This window comes from Podarcis vaucheri (genome assembly GCF_965113315.1).
Source record: "Podarcis vaucheri genome assembly, chromosome: 2".
Classification (NCBI taxonomy): domain Eukaryota; kingdom Metazoa; phylum Chordata; class Lepidosauria; order Squamata; family Lacertidae; genus Podarcis; species Podarcis vaucheri.
Window position 1 is genome coordinate 120,501,624 of NC_138760.1, and position 22,607 is coordinate 120,524,230.

The window sequence follows — 22,607 nt, forward strand, 5'->3', positions numbered from 1 at the left end:
CCAAAACGGAAAACTCTTTCGTCTAGCGAGTTTTCCGTCTTGCGAGGCATTCGTCTTGCGGGGCACCAGTGTATAGAATTATAGAATCATAGAATTGTGACCTTTTATGGAGAAATACACCTGTAAGCTTGGATATTGTCGTCTTTTTGCAGTGTCAAACTGATGTATGGGCTACAGGCAGGCTTAACCTCATTGTTGTTGTTTGTTAAAAGATCCAATAAAAACTGATTTTTAAAAATATGAAGTTATATGTGTATTTTATATAACACACAATTGTTTTTTTTGTTTAAAAAAATAGCACCATAGAATTGTAGAATTGGAAGGGACCCCACGGGTCCTCTAAACCAGTGTTCCCCAACCTTGGGCCTCCAGCTGTTTTTGGACTACAATTCCCATCATCCCTGACCACTGGTCTTGCTAGCGAGGGATGATGGGAGTTGTAGTCCAAAAACAGCTGGAGGCCCAAGGTTGGGGAACACTGCTCTAGACCAACCCCCGCAATACAGGAATCTCAGCTCATGCATCCATGACAGGTGGCTTATCTGACCTCTGCTTAAAAGCCTCCAAGGAAGGAGAATCCATAACCCCCGGAGGGAGACCGTTCCACTGTCAAATAGTTCTCATGGTTAGAAAGTCCTCCCCAATGTTTAGCGGGAATCTTCTCTCTTGTAACTTGAAGCCACTGGTTCAAGTCCTACCCTCCAGAGCAGGAGAGAACAAGCTTGTTCCCTCTTCCATGTGGCAGCCCTTGAGATATTTGAAGAGGGATATCCTATCTCCTCTCAGTTTCCTCTTTCCCAGGCTAAACATACCCAGCTCCCTCAATCAACCATTTCTCATAAGATTTGGTTTCTAGACCCTTGATCATCTTGGTCGCCCTCCTCCGCATGTTCCAGCTTTTTAATACAGTGGTACCTCGGGTTACATATGCTTCAGGTTACATACGCTTCAGGTTACAGACTCCGCTAACCCAAAAATAGTGCTTCAGGTTAAGAACTTTGCTTCAGGATGAGAACAGAAATCATGCTCCAGCAGCGCGGCAGCAGCAGGAGGCCCCATTAGCTAAAGTGGTGCTTCAGGTTAAGAACAGTTTCAGGTTAAGAACGGATCTCCGGAACGAATTAAGTACTTATCCTGAGGTACTACTGTATCCTTCTTAAATTGCTTTTTTTCCCGTTGTCATTGCCCCACTTTGCCAGGAGGGGGCGCAGCATGGGGAAATGTAGCTGGCAGTCCTCTTTTCCCTCACTACAATTTGTCTAGGAATGCGAACAGTTGCAGCACTCTGTTCCCTTAACTCATTAAGTGCCTTTCTAGGTCAAAAAAGTGAGCAGCGGAGGCAAAGGCTATTTGCAGAGGCAGAGCAAGGGCGAAGGCGTTCTGGCCATTTTCAGCCTCATCTGGGTGCCTGGTCTAGGTGCAAAGGAGGGTGCCTAAAAGCAATGTACCTGAAGAAGCATTGCATTTCCAAAAGGGTGCAATTTTCCAGCTGCAATTGCTCGATTTTTTAGTTTCAGATCTCTGCTTGGGCAGGCTTGGCTCCGTATGCAATTCAAGCAAGGAGCTCTGGCTTTGCTTCGGTCAAGGGATATGGGAAGCGGATCGGACCGAGCAAAGAGAAGCAGCTTGAACCAGACCTCAAACCTCAATATTTATCTAAAAAGCTGCTGCCATTATTGCACGCCAGGGGCTGGAGGGAAAGTAAAGAAAACTTGCAAGAGTGAAGGGTGTACAGTCTTTATTTATGTTCAGCCTCACAACAACCCTGTGAGGTAGGCTGGGGGGGCTATTCCCATTTTCCAGATGGGTTAAATGAGGCTAACTTGGACAAGACAGGAAGGCTACATATGGGCAGGACATGAAGCCAGAACATCCACACCCAAATTAAAGCCTCTTATCTACTGAGGCATCCGATACAACCATAGAGTGATAAGGTTACTCAGAAAAAATTAAAGTTCAGGCTTAAAAATTAAGGCTAGCACTAGAATTTTAAAAAGGGTGTCATACCGTGATTAAGAAATAGACTTGAAAGGCCCGAGTCGATGCATGCTTACTCATGAGCAAGTCCTGAGGGTGGAAAGTTAAATGTGCATAGGACTGCCACCTTAAATGTGTTTAAACAAATAGAAAGAAAATACCAGTGTTTGTGTTAATTTAGGTCTCCCATTTGCTATAAACAGGGGAGGACTTTTTTGTTTACCAAATAATATTCTTTACGTGTATAAACAAAGATGTCTGCTAGCGTTTCTAACCGAGGCAACTAAGAATACTTTTAACATGGCAGTGATCACCTCCATCTGATGCAGCCTTGTGTTTAAGAGCTTACCTGCTCGCCACAGGTGAGCGGGAATTCCAGGCAGGCAAACAAGCAAACTGGAGAAGGGACAGATTGCTCCACAGAAAGGAACAGAGTGATTCATACCTTCTCCATTAGTCCACTTTGGTGCAATAATAAGAAACTTAGGTTTCTATGTTGACCATGAAGGAGGGAAGAAACCTAAGTTTCTTATTATTGCACTTCCCTCCTCCATGGCCAGCACGGACTTGCAGTCTACTTGCTTTTAAGTAGGCATATCAGGGCCGGCCTGAGCCATTTTGGCTGCTTAGGGTGGAAGAAATGGCAGCCTCTCAGGTCACGGTGCGTAAAACCAAAGGCTGGGAGTAAAAAGACAACAACATAAAACCATTTGCTACACTTTCATGACACCCAAAATTAGTTGCCTGAGGCAGCCACCTCACGCTGCCTAACGGTTTGGCCAGTCCTGAGGTAACTTCTGTGGCTTTTATTTACAAGGCTACTCTAAGAACATAGAAGATAACAAAATCCTTTATTGGACCGGGAAGCTGATGATTCTCTGGTTCGAATCGCCTGATGGTTCCAGCAACAGATTCCTGCCTCCCTTCTCCAGGTCCTCATTGGGAAATTCTCTGTTGAGTAAGGAGCAGTTGCCTTGTTTTAAAAGTTTTCTCCCAGGAGGAAATCCTCCCATGTACAAAGAGAGCTAAACATCAGAAAACCTTGCTGCCAGGCCTACGACACACACCAACCGACCAACCACAGTCTGTCAGCAGTGGCGGCCATTTTGTCAGCCTTGTGTGGACTGTGAGAGCAGAGGACTTTTGACTAGTATCTAGCTAGGCATCAGGCTCCAGGCATTGCATGCCCTGAACCGAGCACTCGTGCTATCAGAAGTGGGGAAACCTGTGACTTTCCTAAAAGTTGCTGAACTCCAACTTCTTCCACCCCCAAAGAGTCGGAGATGGCAGACGTTGCAGCCCAGGAACTCCAGAAGGGCCGCAGCCCCACAATTTCTGACTTCGTACGGTTTCAACGCCAACGAGCTTCATGCCTTTCGACCTTTCCTCAACGGAGCAAGGCTTTTTCACAAGGCCTCGCCAACGTGGGCTCTCATGGCGTCCAAGCGCTTGCTGGGCTCCGGGAGTTTCGCGAGGCTCTTCCTCGCGTGGGCTCGCTCGTGCTTGAGCAGGCCCGAGCTCTGCTTGAAGCGCTTCCCGCACTGGGGGCACTTGTAGGGCTTCTGCCCCGTGTGGTTCCTCTTGTGCCTGGTGAGGCTGGACTTGTTGCTGAAGGTGTTGCCGCACTCAGCGCAGCCGTAGGGCTTCTCTCCGGTGTGGATCCTCTCGTGCTTCACCAGGTTGGAGCTCTGCGAGAAGCGCTTGCCACAGACCGAGCAGCTGTAGGGGGTTTCCCCCGTGTGAGTCCTTCTGTGGACCAGGAGACTGGAGCTTTGCTTGAAGCTCTTGCCGCACGCTGAGCAGCGGTAAGGCCGGAGCCCCGTGTGGTTCCTCAGGTGGCGGATGAGGCTGGAGCTCTGGCTGAACCTCTTGCCGCAGTCGGGGCAGCCGAAGGGCTTCTCGCCCGTGTGCTTCCTCTTGTGCCGCGTCAGGCTGGACTTGTTGCTGAAGCTGTTCCCGCACTCGGCGCAGCCGTAGGGCTTCTCCCCGGTGTGCGTCCGGTCGTGAGTCAGGAGGGCCGACCGCTTCTTGAAGCCCTTCCCGCACTCAGAGCACTTGTAGCGTTTGTCACCCGCGACAGGCCTCTCGCGGCTCGGCGTGCCGCCAAAGCTTTTGGCGTAGAGGGGGCAGTAGCGCGGGGTCTCTCCCGGGTAGATCTTTCCGCGCTCCTCGCTGCCTGGAACAGAGAAATGGGCCGTCAGGTGTCAGGAGCAAGTGGGCAGTAAAATCACACCCTGCAAGTTCGTCGTTAACTCTTTACAGTGGTACCTCTGGTTGCGAACAGGATCCGTTCCGGAGCCCCGTTCGCAACATGAGCAGAACGCAACCCGCGACTGCACATCGCGATTTGCTGCTTCTGCGCATGACATCATTTTGAGCGTCTGCACATGTGCGAGCACCGAAACCCGAAAGTAAGCCTTTCCGGTACTTCCGGGTTGCCGCAGGATGCAACCTGAAAAGATTTAACCTGAAGCAAACGTAACAAGAGGTATGACTGTATTAGTAAGAATGTGATCTGCACAGACCAGGCAGTGTGTCAGGCCTAGTGCGCACAGCTCACAGGTCTTGCCCCCATGGATCTGTTGCCGAGACTGAACCCCGCCCCATCTCCCCACAGCTAAGTCTCCTCCTCTCCAGTGTTTTCCCCAAGCAATCAGAGACTGCGCCTGCATGCAGCCAACCTCTCCTCCGCCCTCTTCAGGCCCCTGCCTAGACCTGTAAGACCACTCCAATCATCTGGGCATTTTATCTGTGGCACCACACTCTACAGAATATCATAGGGCGGTGACCCAAAAATGGGCATTTTTCGCTATTACCCCAGGACTATTGAATGCCCTTCCCTGTGCTAGACATGAAGCAGTCACTGTCAGTAGCCTGTTTTCCTCGACTGACTCCTCAAAACCTGCTTTTATTTTCCCGAGTTCCCTGAATTTGTTTGGATGTTTTAGTTGAGATTCCTGCATTGCAGGGGGTTGGACTAGATGACCCTCTGCACCCAGGATAGTAGCCAAGCAGGAAACCAGAGAGAGGAAGCCCCCTTCTCCACTTCCTTGCCTTGCACAGAAATGCAGCATGAAGTTGTGTGTGAGAGAGAGGGAGGGAGGGAGGGAGGGAGGGAGGATGGATTTAGACACAGGAAAACAAACCTATAAATGTCAGAAATTAGATCGTTATAACAAAAGAAAAAAACTCTATGGAAAATTGCATTTTAAAATTTACTGCTCTCTGGCACCATCTGGTGCTGCATGTTTATAGTGCATTCAAATCACTGTTTCTTTACTAATGCAGCTAAGTGCAGAGATTCAGGTCTTGCTTGAGGGCTTCATAGAGGCATCTGGGTGGCTACTGTGAGATCAAGATAATGGACAAATGGCAGGCCTCTGGCCAGATCCAGCAACGCTCTTTTTAAGTCTGGAGGGACGGAGCCCTTCACCATCTCTCAAACAGGATAGCAGAAAATGAAATAAATGGCAGGCTAGTAACTTTCGTGGGCTCGTTTACACGGGCCATTTGAATGTTTTAAAAGCAAACACCGTCAGGACAAAAACATACAAGCAGAAAACCCACTCGCACCACAAGCAAGCATGCAGCTGATGACAAATATTATAAAGAAAGCCAGGGTCTCTATCGGATGCATCCTTACCCAACAAGATGGCGTTGCCACCGTCATCTGCCTGCATGGTGTCTCCAGATACAGCTCTTGGGTATGAATCCAGCAAACTGACTTGCTCCCCTGGGAAGGGCAGAGTGACATCACCCACGTGGAGAAAAACAAAGGTAAAATATAATATATATTAGCCCATTTGGTGAAATGTTCTGGGTGGGTTTGAGCATGGAGTCTGCACAGGCCAGGTTAAAACTGCACCAGCCAACACTACCTCCACACTCAAAACAGGGTTTTGTTTTTCCTTTCCTCTCTCTGTATTTAGGATATATGCAGCACCCTAACCAGACAGGGGGACACTTCACATATCTGATAAAGTTGTCTTAGAAGCCCAGGGAGCCATCTGCAAGGAACAGTCACAGATAGCCCATGCTGGCATTTGTAAGGTGCTTAACACATGCTGTGTAATGTTTTAAAAATCCTTTGTCTTGATTTAAACCACAAGGGACAGCACTAAGCATCTTGATCAACAGCTTGATTTTTATTGATGTTAAAATCACCAACCTGGCTGAGACACATTAAGTTCAAGGTGTGGGGAAAATGGATAGAGGGGGTTCTTTGGAAGCTTTTAGCCGCTATAAGATCCACTATCCTGTAATGTTACATATGGTATGTACAATTGTTTATGGGTTTTTTATGTTAATTTTGCTGTAAAATTGTGTGAGATTGCGATATTGTATTTATTTGCATTACCTAGAGCCTGTTCTACTGATGAAGCCTAGGATGGCGAAACAAGGCTAATATTCCGGAAATCCTCGTCTTAGACTCTGTGAAAGGATTCTGTGGAACTGTAACAACCCTTCGTGTGGATTATTGGACTCTAAGAACAGAAGGGTGGAATAGACATTTATACATGTATGGACCTTAGGCTAGCAGGGCAGCAGTTGAAGAAGGAGCAAAAAGGGTTTTCTTTTGTGTGTGTGTGTGTGTGTGTGTGTGTGTGTGTGTGTCTTTGTGGCTGATAAGCTTTTCTCCCTGTGCAAAGGTCAGGGGGCGCGCAGTTTGATCCATCTTTTAGATTTAGGGGAGCTAGTCTCAAACGTTTGTTGGGGGAGACCTAGGTTTTTTTTGGGGGGGAGTTATTTGTCCTGTCTTCACGCTTTTTATGATGGAGGACCACTGTAGCCACCCCCAACGACACGTTCTCAAGATGGAGGGGGAAGGAACAGCTGCAGTCGCCTGCGGTTCCTGCGCAATGTTTGCCATCTTGCCAAAGGTTGCAGGCAGCTTTACCTGCAGCAATTGCATGTTGATTGCCCTCTTAAAAGACAAAGTCCAGCAACTGGAGGAACGTGTAGCTACGCTCCAAAGAATTAGAGAGCTGGAGCTCTTCTTGGAAGCAACAGGTAACTTTTGTAGCCTTATTTACAAAGCTAGGTTGCACCTAGACACTGATGCATGCCTTCTCCAATAAATTTATGCTGCTTTGAACTTTGTTGCCCATCTGCCTTTAATATAGATACATGGTGGGGGACGGGACGTGCACCTTTAGTAAGCTACACCTGTGGGAAATTATCAGCTCTAAAGGTAAAGGGACCCCTGACCGTTAGGTCCAGTCATGGCCGCGCTCCTCTCGCTTTATTGGCTGAGGGAGCCGGCGTACACCTTCCAGGTCATGTGGCCAGCATGTCTAAGTTGCTTCTGGCGAACCAGAGCAGCGCACGGAAACACCGTTTACTTTCCCGCCAGAGCGGTACCTATTTATCTACTTGCACTTTGATGTGCTTTCAAACTGCTAGGTTGGCAGGAGCAGGGATCGAGCAATGGGAGCTCACCCCGTCGCGGGGATTCGAACTGCCGTCCTTCTGATCGGCAAGTCCTAGGCTCTGTGGTTTAGCCCACAGCGCCACCCGCGTCCCATTATCAGCTCTAAGCATCTCTTAAATGCAAGAGCATAGTGCCTTATAGTGAATCACATCATTGGTCCAATCGACACGGGCTGGCAGCAGCATTCCAAGGTTTGAGGCAGGTGTCTCTCCCTGGAGATGCAGGGAATCGCACCTGGCGCCACTCCATCGCTCTTAGAAGCCTTTCTTACCTGTTCAGACAGCAGCCCCTCTCGGGCAGATTTCTTCTTCTCCTCGACCACCACCACCACCAGCAGCTCGTTGACACACTTGACTATCACACGTACTTTGTACCCCGCGTCAATCAGTTAACACGAATCTCCGGCGCGCGCGCGCACCGCTCTCCATCCTCGCCGCCGTCCAGGTGGTGCGCACAGGCATTCATTTGAAAGAACCGCGGCTGCGTGCTCGGAATGCGGAGCCCGCAAAGGGAGCCAAGCAGCCCTGCAAACGCGTCCAGACGGGGGCCACTAATCCGAATTAAGGGAGCTCCGGACTGCGCGCGCGCCCGGCAAAGCAGCTTACGGATTGAACGAGGGCGCAAATGGAGCTTTTTGTAGGAGCGGGTGGCTGGAGAAACGCAAATAAGCCTCGCTCACTTCCCCCTTATTGTTGTGCTGGGTTTTGTTGGTTGCTATTTCCACCCCTCCTCCCGCTTCCAAAGGCGGGTTTTCCTTTTCTTTCCGCTTCCCATCATGTGCTTGAAGCCAAGCCAGAAGATGGGCAAGGCGAAGCCCTCGCCAATCTGCTCTTTGAGCGCATGGATGAGGGAGGCGGAAGGAGGTTTTGAAAAGAGATGCCTTGGGGCCAGTTGGGATGCGTCCTCCAAACTAGCCTGAGGGCACCAGGTTGGGAAAGACTGTCATCCTGGTCATTGCCACATTTTTTAAATTCATCCATGCTTATCCTTTGCTTTCTTTGTATTTAAGCGTTGGATACAGCACGTAAGTTCTAAGACAAAGCAGTCCTTCCTTCTGGAATAATGCACTTTGCAACAAAGCGCCAAGGGCTGCAGCTTTGCTTCAGCTGTTGCTGCGATACATAACAAACGTGCTCCACTTCTCAGTAAGCAGATTATTTTGCTTCCGACCCTTGCTAGCTCTTGTTAAGTTTTTTTCCTTTCTTTTTTCATTGGCATGTCTTTATTTCACACTTCAGACTCTGTTAAACTCTGGGTACAGAAATTGATTCCATCTGCAAAAGAACTTATATTTTCTGACAAAAATAGAACAGAAGGTACTACAGTGGTACCTCGGGTTACATACGCTTCAGGTTAAAGACTCCGCTAGCCCAAAAATAGTGCTTCGGGTTAAGAACTTTGCTTCAGGATGAGAACAGAAATTGTGCTCCGGCAGTGCGGCGGCAGCAGGAGGCCCCATTAGCTAAAGTGGTGCTTCAGGTTAAGAACAGTTTCAGGTTAAGTACGGACCTCCGGAAATAATTAAGTACTTAACCCGAGGTACCACTGTACATTAATTGGACTCAATAGTGCTCCCAAGCAAGTAAAGTGAACATGATAAAAAGAAATGTACAGGTAAATTGTTGCCTCTGTGTTTTCTCTAGTCTTTCACTCACGATGCTGATGCCTCCAATTGTTTCAATGGAAGCTGCATTGCAAATAACATCCCATGTAAATCAACGCAGTGATGAACCAATTCATTTGGTCATAAAGCAAGAGGGAAACTCAGACTTCATGCAGATCTACTTCATTCACATCGTTTCTGCTATGCAGGAGGCTGTGGTGCCATCAAATTGATGTCTGTTAAGTTTCTAGCTACCCAAACTCCCACTGCAAAGAGACCCAGGTTAACTATGAGGTTCCTGCGAAAGTCACTGCGGTCTGTGGGGAAGCGGTAGGCGCCCCAGATCCAGCCCCATAGCTCCTCGGGCGTCACCATGCTGGAGCTGCTTCTGCCAGCCGCTGCTTGCCCACCCAGCGCCATCCTTGCTGCTTCAGAACCTCCTCAGCAACGCACAAGGGCTCTTCTCAGCTCTTGTTATGTTAACTTACCCATATATATGCTACGAACCAGAATTCCAGAGTCCATGGGAGTTCTGTGTTTATTCTTATTCAGGGGTGTTTCTGTTTTGTTTGTTGTTTAGTAGTTTTGTTGTGTCCGACTCTTCGTGACCCCATGGACCAGAGCACGCCAGGCACTCCTGTCTTCCACTGCCTCCCGCAGTTTGGTCAAACTCATGCTGGTAGCTTTGAGAACACTGTCCAACCATCTCATCCTCTGTCGTCCCCTTCTCCTTGTGCCCACAATCATCAGGGTCTTTTCCAGGGAGTCTTCTCTTCTCATGAGGTGGCCAAAGTATTGGAGTCTCAGCTTCAGGATCTGTCCTTCCAGTGAGCACTCAAGTGCTTCTGTAAAAAGTAATATGATTATGAGTCTATAATGCCACTAACTAAACACTTGCGTGTGCCCCAGAAATGCCAGCAGCGGACTGTGGGGGTGTGCGCTGTGAGAGGGGTCGACAATGAGTCCTTGGCATAGCAAGGTTGGGATGCCTTTGGAGCAGAGGTTCTCAAAGAGAGGATGGCAGGAGAGGTTGGCAAAGGTGGTGGCAAGATTCAAGGACAATCAAAGGAATATTTTAACATTTCAGTGTAGTATATTTTTATATATATTGCAGAATACAAACCTCTCATCTGTTTGGTGAAAAGGAACCAGCCAGGTGCATATCTGTTATTTATTTTCTTAAATATCTATTTTGCCCTTCCTCCCAAGGGAGCCCAGGGCAGCAAACACTAAAACTTTTTTAAAAACATACCGTATTTTTCTGTGTATAAGACTATGTTGTTGTTTAGTCATTTAGTCGTGTCTGACTCTTTGTGACCCCATGGACCAGAGCATGCCAGGCACTCCTGTCTTCCACTGCCTCCCGCAGTTTGGTCAAACTCATGCTGGTAGCTTCGAGAACTCTGTCCAACCATCTCGTCCTCTGTCGTCCCCTTCTCCTTGGGCCCTCCATCTTTCCTAACATCAGGGTCTTTTCCAGGGAGTCTTCTCTTCTCATGAGGTGGCCAAAATATTGGAGCCTCAGCTTCAGGATCTGTCCTTCCAGTATAAGACTATATCTTTTCCTAAATTTTTGAAGTTTAAAATAAGGGGTCATCTTATACATGGATAGTGCACAGTGCATTTTCTTAATTTTGAGTCCCCCAAAATAGGGGGCATCTTATACACGGAAAAATACGGTATATACAAAACGTATTTTAAACATTTTTTAAAAAATTTAAAAAACCTGGACACATTAAGATAAAAAAACTACTGCATGCCCTCATAACGAATAATTTCAAGGTTGCCAAGCACATTATCTTTTGACCATCAAATACCAAGGTGAATAACCACATTCTGTCTGAAAAGTAGAATCATTACCACCTCCTTATGCTCCCAGACGCTCAAGCAGGAGGCAGCTCAGAACTGCAGGAATGAAACTGAGGAGGGAAGTACTATTAGGAAGTCACCTGGTTTCTCGCAGGAAAGGAGCCATACCTGTGGTTTTATCTCTCCTTAAGACAGGGGTGGGGAACCTTTAGCCTTCCAGGTCTTGCTAGGACCATGAGCTAGTACAAACCCTCCAACATTTCTCCGATGAAAATGAGGACGTCCCATTCCATAAATGATCATTTTACTATTTATACCCCACACATCTTACTGTGTTGCTCCCAACCACTCTGGGCAGCTTCCAACGTAAATTAAATATTTAATAAAACATTAAACATTTTTCTTAAAAAACCTTCTCTGTACAGGGTGCCTTCAGATGGCTCGGGGGTCAGATAGCCCCATACCCTCCAACATTTTTCCAATGAAAACAGGGACAACCTAAGGAAAAATTGGACATTCTGGGATCAAATCAGGGACACTTGGAGGGTCTACTAGTAACCTTGGTATTCAATTATCGCAGTGTCTGCTTATGGGGCTACTTTTGCGCCTGGTTAGGAGGGACGTGGGTGGCGCTGTGGGTTAAACGACAGAGCCTAGGGCTTGCCGATCAGAAGGTTGGCGGTTTGAATCCCCGCAACGGGGTGAGCTCCTATTGCTCGGTCCCGGCTCCTGCCAACCTAGCAGTTCAAAAGCATGTCAAAGTGCAAGTAGATAAATAGGTACCACTCCGGCGGGAAAGTAAACGGCGCTTCCATGCGCTGCTCTGGTTCGCCATGCTGGTTAGTCATGCTGGCCCCATGACCTGGAAGCTGTACGCCAGCTCCCTCGGGCTATAGAGCGAGATGAGCGCCGCAACCCCAGAGTCGGTCACGACTGGACCTAATGGTCAGGGGTCCCTTTACCTTTACCTTTAGGAGGTCTCACTGGTGGAAAACACTGCGGCTAGACCGTTGATGGAGACAGAGTCTCACTGGCACATCACTCTGATGTTCAGAAGTCTGCAATGACCACCAACATGCTGTTGAGCCAGGTTTGAAGTTCTTCTATTGATCTACAAGGCCCTTATCAATTTGGTTCAAGTATCGACTCCCTTACCCGCTCATTGAGGTTTTTGGATGCTTACAGAAGCCATGCTTCAGGATTGTGAGCTCAATTTAATGAAACAACCCTTCCAGTTAATTTAGATCTGAATTAAATGTGTGGACACAACTCTGTTGAACTTCTGGTTCCTATTGAGGATTTTTTATTTTATTTTTTATTCCAGCACGTATTTTAACTTATGTCTGGTTTTATAGTTTTAACTGATTTTTATATTTGTGGTTTGGTAAACCTCTTAGGGACGCGGGTGGCCCTGTGCTGTAAACCATGGAGCCTATGGCTTGCCAATCGGAAGGTTGGCAGTTCGGGGTGAGCTCCCGTTGCTTGGTCCTTGCTCCTGCCAACCTAGCAGTTCGAAAGCACGTCAAAGTGCAAGTAGATAAATAGGTACCGCTCCGGCGGGAAGGTAAACAGTGTTTCTGTGCGCTGCTCTGGTTTGCCAGAATTGGCTTAGTCATGCTGGTCACATGACCCGGAAAAACTGTCTGCGGACAAACGTCGGCTCCCTCAGCCAGTAAAGCGAGATGAGCGTCGCAATCCCAGAGTCGTTCATGCCTGGACTTTACTTTTAAGCCGCTTAGAGATTATGATAAATAAGCAGAACAGAAGTTGTTTAAATAAATGAATGAATGAATGTTCCCATCATCCTTCGCCATTGGCCATGCTGATTGGGTCTGATGGGATTGCAAGAACAACTGGAAGCCAACAAGGTCACCATCCCTGCCCTAAAAGTTTGTTGTGTGATCCAACGGGAAAGAAGCAATCCGCAGGCTAGGTAAAAGATCAGTCAAAGCCACGGTTCAAATTAACAACAACAACAACAACAACAACAACAACAACAACAACAACAACAACAAAGGTTTAATGAAGTTCATTTACAGTTCCAAATGTCATTTATAGAATCACAGATTTTGAAGGGACTTTTGCAACACAGAAAACCCCCACCTCAACACAAAATCCTTCATTCAATTTGAAACCATACCAGACCCCGCTTAGCTTTGCAAATGTACTAGAAATTTTATTGCTGCACCATTAGGAGAACATGTTGTTGTTCCCCTGAGCAAAATGAAATTCATGTGGCACCCAAAGAAGGAAGTGTTGCAGTTATGTGCAACTTCAATAACCCTCACAAAGCCATCTTCACACAATAGACTGAGAGAACGGTGAATTTATTTAGGGTTGCCATATTTCAAAAAGTAAAAAACCTAGGACACCCCAAATTGTTGAGCTTCAATTCCGCCTTGGAAATCCCAGTAATGTCCAGGAAAATCCAGACAAATGCCAGCCCCAATTTATTAAAATCATTTATATATCACTATTAAAACCAGAAGTTACCAAGGCGATGTACCACAGCGTAACTTAAGGAAGTCCACCAAAACACCTTTAACACTCTTAAGACTATAATAACATACACCTGCTATATCTAAGGAACAATGCAAACTTCTTCTCAGCCTTGGGTTTTGTAATCTCAGAAGGAATTCCTCCAGCTGTAGTTTTCTGCAACGCTCACGCCACTTGTAGGGCTTTCCCTTTTGCGTGGATTCTCTATTTATGAAGAAGGCCGAGCCTTTTCTCACGCGTGTCAGTCCCAGGGTTGTCTTTCCTGTGTGGCTCCCATGAGGTCTTGCCAGGCTTAGCTCCTAACAAACAGCTTTTCACGCTTAGCGCTGGAGTGCTTCTTCCTCGAGTCATGGGCTGCAATGAGAAAAAGATTGCAAATTACTGAAATCAAAACAAGGGAGAAAGAAATGAAACCTCTGTCACTAGATGTCAGCTGCCGGCATCTATTGCTCAAGGTGCTGGTTGTTGTTGTTATAATATTTGTATCCCACCCATCTGATTGGGTTGCTACAACCAACTGGCGCCAACTTCTGTAAATGATTGAGAAGACCTGCCAAGATGTTCTGGCGTCACATGTGCAACAACCCACGACATACTGATGTCCTGTGCATGCCGTTGCAAGGACCCAGGGGGGAGAGCCAAACGCCCTCAGAACGTTGAACATTGAGAAGGACCTCCGCACCCCCAATTCCCCTCACAGAGCTACAATTCCCAGAGTGATTTAACAGTCAGTCCCTCTTCACAGGGAATTCTGGGAATTGTAGCCGAGAGGGGAATATAAGAGCCTCCTAGCAACACTCAGTACCCTTAACAAACTACAGCTCCCATAATTCCTTGGAGGAAGTCATCTGAAAATAGCTTAGGCCTACCCTTGCCTTTGTAGTTCCATCATCTTTAACTGGGTGGTAGAGGAGAATGTTTGCAGGAACAGCCCAATTCAGAAAGGATCTCAGGTAAGAGGGCCCAGGAAAGAGTCTCTACCTGAGCCTCTGGAGATCCACTGTCAGAGTAGATCATGCTGAGCTAGCTGCACATACAGTCTGATTTCATTATGAGACAGCTTCAAGTATTTTGGAGTGTTTCAAGTACAGTGGTACCTCTGGTTAAGTACTTAATTCGTTCCGGAGGTCCGTTCTTAACCTGAAACTGTTCTTAACCTGAAGCACCACTTTAACTAATGGGGCCTCCCGCTGCTGCTGCACAATTTCTGTTCTCATCTTGAAGCAAAGTTCTTAACCCGAGGTACTATTTCTGGGTTAGCGGAGTCTGTAACCTGAAGCGTTTGTAACCTGAAGCGTATGTAACCCGAGATACCACTGTACCTCAAACCAAGAATAGATTTCTCTCCATGTTTTTGAAACATGTTTTTGAAACATTTGGGTACACAGTAAGACATTTCCCAACTACTGAGGATTAATAAGTTCTTACCTCCGTGGGTTCTCTGGTGTCTGGCAAGGTTAGTTTGTCGAGCAAAGCATTTCCAACACTCCAAGCATTGAAAAGGTTTCTCTCCTGTGTGGATTCTCTGGTGATCTGCAAGGTTTGTCCGCTGAGCAAAGCATTTCCCGCACTTGATTCATTTACACTGTTTCTCTCCTGTGTGGACTCTCTGGTGTCTCATAAGGACTGAAAGATACGCAAAGATTTTCCCGCACTCTGGGCACTGAAAAGGTCTCTCTCCGACACGTGCTCTCCGGGGATCCACAAGCTTTGCCTGTTGAGCAAAGCATTTCCCACACTCCAACTCTTGAAAGGGTTTATCTCCCATGTGGATTCTCTGGTGTCTTGCAAGGTTTGTCTGTCGAGCAAAGCATTTCCTGCACTCCAAGCACTGGAAAGGTTTCTCCCCTGTGTGGCTTCTCTGATGTCTGCTAAGAACTGACTGATAAGCAAAGCACTTCCCACACGACAGGCACGGAAAGGGTTTTTCTCCTGCGTGCACTTTCTGGTGCAGCCCGAGGTCTGTTGGGTGTGCAAAGCATTTCCTACACTTGGTGCACTGAAAGGGTTTTTCTCCTGCGTGCACTCTCTGGTGGAGAGTGAGGCTCGTCTGTCGAGCAAAGCACTTCCTACACTCCAAGCACCGGAAGGGTTTTCCTCCTGTGTGGATTCTCTGGTGTCTCGTAAGGGCCGAGCGATAAGCAAAGGCCTTGCCACACTTCAGGCACTGAAAGGATTTTTCTCCCGTATGCACACTCTGGTGTAACGCAAGGCTTTTTCGGTGAGCAAAGCATTTCCTACACTCCAGGCACTTGAAGCTTTTCCTTCCTGTGTGGATTCTCCGATGACTGTCAAGGTGCAAGGGATGAGCAAAACGTCTCCCACAATCTAGGCACTGGAAAGGTTTGTTTCCCGTGTGCGTGCTTTGGTGTAGGAGGAGGTTTGTTTTTTGAGCGAAGCATTTCCCGCACTCTGGGCATTTAAAGGGTTTCTCTCCCGTGTGGATTCTTTGGCAACTGTTAAGATGCGATCGCTGGATAAAGCCTTTCCCACCCTCCAAGCCCTGGAAGGACTTCTCTCCTGTGTGGATTCTACGGTGGCTCACAAGGTCCGTCTGATTAGCAAAGCATTTCCCACACTCTAACACTGACAAGATTTCCCTCCTGTGTGGACTCTCTGGTGCAGTGTAAGGGTCCGTTTCTGAGTAAAGCATTTCCCACACTCTGGGCACTGAAACGGCTTCTCTCCTGTGTGGATCTTCAGATGCCCCATAAGCTGCGAATTGAAAGGGAAACCTGTCTTGCAGACCAATGTTTTCTCTCCTTTGTGGACTCCCTGAGGTCTAGGGAGACGTGATGTTTTCGTAAAATGTCCCCCAGGCTCTGAGCAATGTTCCTTTCTTGTAGCATTACCTGCTGAGGGAAAATAAAATACGGACAGGATTCACTCCTGTGAGCGCAGAAAACAGTATACACACTCACCCAAACACACATATATGCACACAGGTGTGTGCGCACACCCCACCCAGCCCCATGTGGCAAGTATATTAAGATGCGTGCTGGCAGAAGCATAAAAAGTTGTGAAGTTCCCAGGGGGTTTCCTTACCCTCCCCTCGTGGTTTAACAAGCTGCTCTGTGAAGCCCCTCCCCTTGCTATCAAAGTGGGTGAAGTTTGGGGTGAACTGTAAGGGGAGGAGAGGGGCGAGTTGTGAGGGGATCGGTCAAAATGTGGGTGAGGCATAAAGGGAGAGGGGTTTGGTCAGCACATCCTCAAGGGCCCCTATTTTCCAGGGACAGTCCCGGATTTACAGAAACCGTCCCAGTTTCTGATTTGATCCCAGAATTTTCCTCAGCTTTTCCTTAGGACGTCCCTATAGGGAACGCGGGTGGCGCTGTGGGTAAAAGCCTCAGCACCTAGGGCTTGCCGATCGAAAGGTCAGCGGTTCGAATCCCCGTGGCGGGGTGCGCTCCCGTTGCTCGGTCCCAGCGCCTGCCAACCTAGCAGTTCGAAAGCACCTCCGGGTGCAAGTAGATAAATAGGGACCGCTTACTAGCGGGAAGGTAAACGGTGTTTCAGTGTGCTGCGCTGGCTCACCAGATGCGGCTTTGTCACACTGGCCACGTGACCCGGAAGTGTCTCCGGACAGCGCTGACCCCCGGCCTCTTAAGTGAGATGGGCGCACAACCTCTGTCAAGACTGGCCCGTACGGGCAGGGGTACCTTTACCTTTACCTTATTTTCATCGGAGAAATGTTGGGAAGGTATGGAGTTAGCCGGCCTCCGAGCCATCTGAAAGCAGCCCTGTATAGGGAAGTTTGGTTTCATGTTTTACTACGTGTTTATATATACTGGAAGCCGCCCAGAGTGGCTGGAGCAGTGGGTGGAGTATAAATAACACAATTGTTGTTGTTGTTGTTGTTGTGAGTATAAATAATACAATTGCTGTTGTTGAATAGAATGTCTCTACAGTGGTACCTCGGGTTACAGATGCTTCATGTTACAGACTCCGCTAACCCAGACATAGTATCTCGAGTTAAGAACTTTGCTTCAGGATGAGAACAGAAATCGCACGACGGCAGTGGGAGGCCCCATTAGCTAAAGTGGTGCTTCAGGTTAAGAACAGTTTCAGGTTAAGAACGGACCTCCAGAACGAATTAAGTTCTTAACCTAAGATACCACTGTATTTTTATTGGAGAGATGTTGGAGGGTATAGGTCAGGGGTGGGCGAAGGGCACTTGGCAAAGGGGTTGGAGGAATTAATCAGGGAGGCAAGCAGGGCTGTCAGCTCCTCATATTCAAATATTTTAATATCACCCTTAGATTATTATTATTATTTTTAAAAAAATGCTTTCAGGCAATTCATAATTACGTGCTTGCAGATGGTTTGCCAATAACAACAACAACAACAACAACAACAACAAATTTTATTTACACCCCACCCTCCCCAGCCAAGGCCGGGCTCAGGGCAGCTAACAACCAATAATAAAAACAAGTTGAATGAATACAACTTAAAAACAAGATTAAAATACAACATTAAAACATTAAAATGCAGCCTCATCCCAGGTGGAGAAAGGAAAAAAGAAAGAGGGGGAGGGAATCAAGTTGACAACTCTGTCTTACAGGCCCTGCGGAAAATGTACAGGCATGTACAGACACCTAAGATACGCCTCTTTCTTTTACCTTGGCCTGATGGGGTACGAGTGACCCCCCAAAAAGTCCGGAACCCATGGCTCTTCCCCTCGTTCCAGCTGGACAATGAGGTCAGGCTTGGAGACTGGAAATCCTTCTAAGGAAAGACAAATAAAAGGCAAACAATGACTGCCAGCGGGCAATTGCTACTTCCAAGTCCCTTCTCCAGGTCCCCCCTTTACTGGCTTAGCTGACACAGCCCAAAGGACACTCTACGAAAGGACGGTCTTAAGATCGCTTCACCAATATTTTCATAGTTCCGTGTTATGGATTGGTTTGACACAGCGGAATGGTAGGAGGAACCAGCTGGGGAACCCCTAAGGGAATAAAGCTCAGGGCCCAGAAAGTGGTGGCAGGACAATGATGAGTGGTCAGAGGGAGAAGACTGGGAGGAGGAGCTAGGCGTCACAGGGCTTAGTGAACTGGGAGAGTCTGCGGCAGAGACAAGTTCAGCAGCAGAAGTGGAAGCAGGAGAGGAGAAAGGCCAAGAGGCAGAGAAGTCAGGTTGGTGAAGAAACCAGGGGGTCTCTCCCTCCTGCTGAGACAAGCTCCCCTTTCCCCTGGTCTCCCAGAACCAGAAGAGGCGTGAAGAGGGCAGAGGAGAGGTTGGCTTGGGGGAGACCTTGGAGAGGAAGGAACTTAAAGACGATTCTTGTACAGCCGTCTTTGTCTGAGGTCCAGCAGTGTCCCTTGGCCCTCCGTGAAATACACAGCCACATCCTCAAAGGTCACTGGCCTCTGTGAGAACAAAGAGCCCCTCCGTCAGTCTCCAAGGATGGGACAGTGACCCTCTCCCCAGGTAAAAAAAAGAACCCTTGATTGAGAGACATAACCATTTTGCCTAGGAACATTCTCATGCATCCCACAGAGGAGAGAATCCAAGGACAAGCCCCAGAATGCAGAATCAATTGGTTTATATCCACGGGCATCCCAAAAGGGGTGGGGTAGGGGGAAGAAGGCAGGTTTGCCCCCCACATGCTGAAGCGAAACCTCAACTCCCTGATTCTCAACTTTCGTTGTGAGGCAAAGAGCAAGTTTCTAGCATTTGTTGAACCCTGAGATGTGAGACAAGAACATACAGTGTTACCTTGGTTCTCAAACTTAATCCATTCTGGAAGTCCGTTCCAAAACCAAAGCGTTCCAAAACCAAAGCACGCTTTCCAATAGAAAGTAATGCAAAAGGGATAAATCCGTCCCAGACTTTAAAAAACAACCCCTAAAACAGCAATTTAACATGAAATTTACTATCTAACGAGACCATCGATCCATAAAACGAAAACAATAATCAGTGTACTGTACTATAAAATATTTTTTGTTTAGGCAAGCCTATCCACACATGTAGAATGCTTGACACGTGTTTTAATCTGTTTTTTGCCGTATGATTGATTTTTATTACTTTTTGAATGTTTTAAACAGTTTTTGACTTTTTTTACTGATAATTTTATTGCTTTATTCTTTTTGTAAAACATTTTGAGGTTTTATTACAATTGAGAGGCATATAAATTGTGTGAAGCTAATTAAGTAAAGAAATAAACAAATCTTCCAGCTGTTACCTGGTAACTTCCTACCTGAAATGGTCCCACTGTGTCCCTTTTCTTTGTCCTAGAAGGGAGGGGCAATAGGGACTGATTCCTTGTTGGCATTCTATGCAAAGTCCTTCGGCACGGGGGGGGGGGGACAAGGAGGGGAAAGAAAACAAAAGGGAGAACATTTCAGTAAAATACCGTATTTTTTGCTGTATAAGACTCACTTTTCCCCTCCTAAAAAGTAAGGGGAAATGTGTGTGCGTCTTATGGAGCGAATGCAGGCTGCGCAGCTATCCCAGAAGCCAGAACAGCAAGAGGGATCACTGCTTTCGCTGCACAGCAAACCCTCTTGCTGTTCTGGCTTCTGGGATTCAGAATATTTTTTTTCTTGTCTTCCTCCTCCAAAAACTAGGTGCGTCTTATGGTCTGGTGCGTCTTATAAAGCGAAAAATACGGTACATTTTCGGCATCGGATTGTATCCGAGAGGCAATGTGGTGTAGTGGTTGAGCGCTGTGCTAGGACCTGAGAGACCAGGGTTCGAATTCCCACTCGTTTATGAAGCTCGCCACCTTGGGCCAGTCACAGTCTACCTCACAGGGCTGTTGCGAGCATAAAAACGGGGTAGAGGGAAAACCACATATGCTGTCGCCTCGAGCTCCTTGGGGAAAGCTGAGGTAGAAATCTAATAAATAAATGAGAGGCTGTTTGAGATCACCTGGCGTGAAAAGACTGAGGTGAGAGAATGACACTGAATTAGCAAAACGATTAAGGTTTTAAATGACAATTTTAGGTTATATTTTAGTGATAAAGATTTAATATATATTTTTAACTGCGGCTATATCTGAATTGTCTCTGTTATACCCAGTTGCAATTCAATGTATTCCTGTTGTGTTTTATGATTTTCCTGATATTGTAAGTGAGCCGGAAAACTGGTCTGTGACAATAATAATAAAATTCATTCATTCATAGAATTGCTGAGATTCAAAGGCAGCTCCAAAGGGAAGGCGCTGGGCTGCCGGCGGAGCATGGCGAAGGCTGAATCCAGCTTAGATTCCTGCATTTCAGAGGGTTGGACTAGATGACCCTTGGGTCCCAACTCTCAAGATTCTATTATTCTTTCCTTTACCGCCGAGATCTTTTAATTATCTCCTGACTTTGGGAATTGGTAGTGGAAAACCAGAATTTTGAAAAAGCAGACTAAATCGGTAACCAAAACGGCCCTCTCTCATTTGACACACCGCTTTCTCCCGCTGCCAAAATGCAAAGCGCACCTTTCCTCCTCTGCAACGAAGCGTGCAAAGCGAAAACAAAGGAATGCCCCACTTCTGGCTGTCAGATGCGCGCTGCCGGGGTTGCGTTTCTCTCCCCCTTGGAAGACCAGCCGCCCGCCGCGCCTCCTTCAAGACCCATTAAACCGCGCCAACCCCACACCCGCTTCTTACGACAGGGAGGCAGCAGGCAAGAAACATCTAGCGTGGCAGGGAGCTGGTGGTCTTGCTTTCGCCTTTCCGAAACGCAAAGGCTTGTGGGCGTTGTAGTTTTCTGGATTGCTGCCGCTTTGTTAAAACCAAGGGGGTCCTCGCCCCTTCAATCGCTGCAAGGGATGGCAGATAAAACTCCAATTGCATAGCAGCGGTTCTCAACCTGTGGGTCCCCAGATGTTGTTGGACTACAACTCCCATCATCCCTGAGCTCTGGCCTTGCTAGCTAGGGGTGAAGGGAGTTGTAGTTCAACAACATCTGGGGACCCACAGGTTGAGAAAGGCTGGCATATAGGCTAAAGAAGATGGCAAAAGCTGGTAATGTTTGAGCGCGGCTCCCTATGGTGTGTGTGTGTGTAAACTGTCATAAATAAATTCCTTTTAATTTTTCTTCTCTTCTATTCCTTCCCCCTTTTCTTCTTCTTTTTTTTTGGCTTTCCTTTGGTGTTTTTCTTTTCTCTTTCTTCATTTTTGTTTAGTTTCTTTTATTTTGTGGTATTGTTGGACCATCCATCGCTGCATGAGTTTTAATAAAATCATGAAGACAGGAGTGCCTGGCATGCTCTGGTCCATGGGGTCACGAAGAGTCGGACACGACTAAACAACAAGAAAATAAAATCATATTTTTTATTTTAAAAACTTACCTTTTTTGGAGAAATACACCTGTAAGCTTGGATATTGTCGTCTTTTTGCAGTGTCAAACTGATGTATGGGCTACAGGCAGGCTTAACCCCAATCATTGTTGAGGTTTGTTAAAAGATCCAATAAAAACTGATTTTTTAAAAATATGAGGTTATGTGTGTATTTTATATAATACACAATTGCTTTTTTTAAAAAAAAATACCACAGAATTGTAGAGTTGGAAGGGACCTCAAGGGTCCTCTAGACCAACCCCCTGCAATACAGAAATCTCAGCTCATGCATCCATGACAGATAGCCGTCCAACCTCTGCTTAAAAGCCTCCAAGGAAGGAGAATTCATAACCTCTGGAGGGAGACCGTTCCACTGTCAAACAGCTCTCACTGTTAGAAAGTCCTCCCCAATGTTTAGCGGGAATCTTTTCTCTTGTAACTTGAAGCCACTGGTTCAAGTCCTACCCTCCAGAGCAGGAGAGAACAAGCATGCTCCCTCTTCCATGTGGCAGCCCTTGAGATATTTGAAGAGGGATATCCTATCTCCGCTCTGTCTCCTCTTCCGCAGGCTAAACATACCCAGCTCCTTCAACCATTCCTCATAAGGCTTGGTTTATATTGCAGCTCTCCATTTATTGCTGGACTGCGACTCCTATCACCCCCAGGCCCCTTTTATGTTGACTGGGGGCTGATGGGAATTGGGAGTTTATATGTGTGTGTACATACACAAACACACACACAGGGAAGGAAAGGGAGATCCCTGTCTTATTACACCAAAACATGACAAAGTTGCCCCATTTTTCTATGATTTATCTGCTGGTTTCTAAACAAGAACTTTTTAAAAATCTCTCCAGCGTTTTGTTTTGAGTGTTGGCCTAAATGGTGGGAGGCCAGGGGTCTAGCCCCCCCCCCCCAAGACATGAAGCTCAGTGGGTGGCTTTGAGCAAACCCAGTCTTAACCTACCTCAAATGGTTGCTGTGAAGATAAAATGGGGAAAGGGAGAACCACATGCATACACT

At 47.1% G+C, this 22,607-nt stretch overlaps 1 protein-coding gene across 4 annotated transcripts; it reads right to left on the reverse strand.

Moving 5' to 3' along the window:
- Positions 1-1,721: 1,721 nt before the first annotated feature.
- On the reverse strand, positions 1,722-19,637 carry LOC309523581 (uncharacterized protein). 4 transcript variants are annotated; one of them, XM_082207522.1, is made up of 3 exons: positions 19,516-19,637; positions 5,621-5,710; positions 1,722-4,153 (listed from the first exon to the last, which is right to left on the reverse strand). In XM_082207522.1, exons 2-3 carry the CDS (start codon positions 5,655-5,657, stop codon positions 3,384-3,386), a joined length of 807 nt encoding a protein of 268 aa, XP_082063648.1. In that variant the 5' UTR covers positions 5,658-5,710; positions 19,516-19,637; the 3' UTR covers positions 1,722-3,383. The 4 variants fall into 4 exon arrangements, with proteins under 4 accessions (XP_082063648.1, XP_082063647.1, XP_082063645.1 ...); XM_082207521.1 differs by having other exon boundaries at positions 19,501-19,632; XM_082207519.1 differs by lacking the exon at positions 19,516-19,637 and adding an exon at positions 7,680-8,391.
- Between the last annotated feature and the right edge of the window lie 2,970 nt (positions 19,638-22,607).

Excerpts from the sequence above, each read along its gene's own strand:
- LOC309523581 (XM_082207522.1), bottom strand. The coding sequence starts at position 5,657 with ATGCAGGCAGATGACGGTGGCAACGCCATCTTGTTGG. Across the intron at positions 4,154-5,620 it reads TGGCAACGCCATCTTGTTGG|GCAGCGAGGAGCGCGGAAAG; the intron begins GTAAGGATGCAT and ends TCTCTGTTCCAG.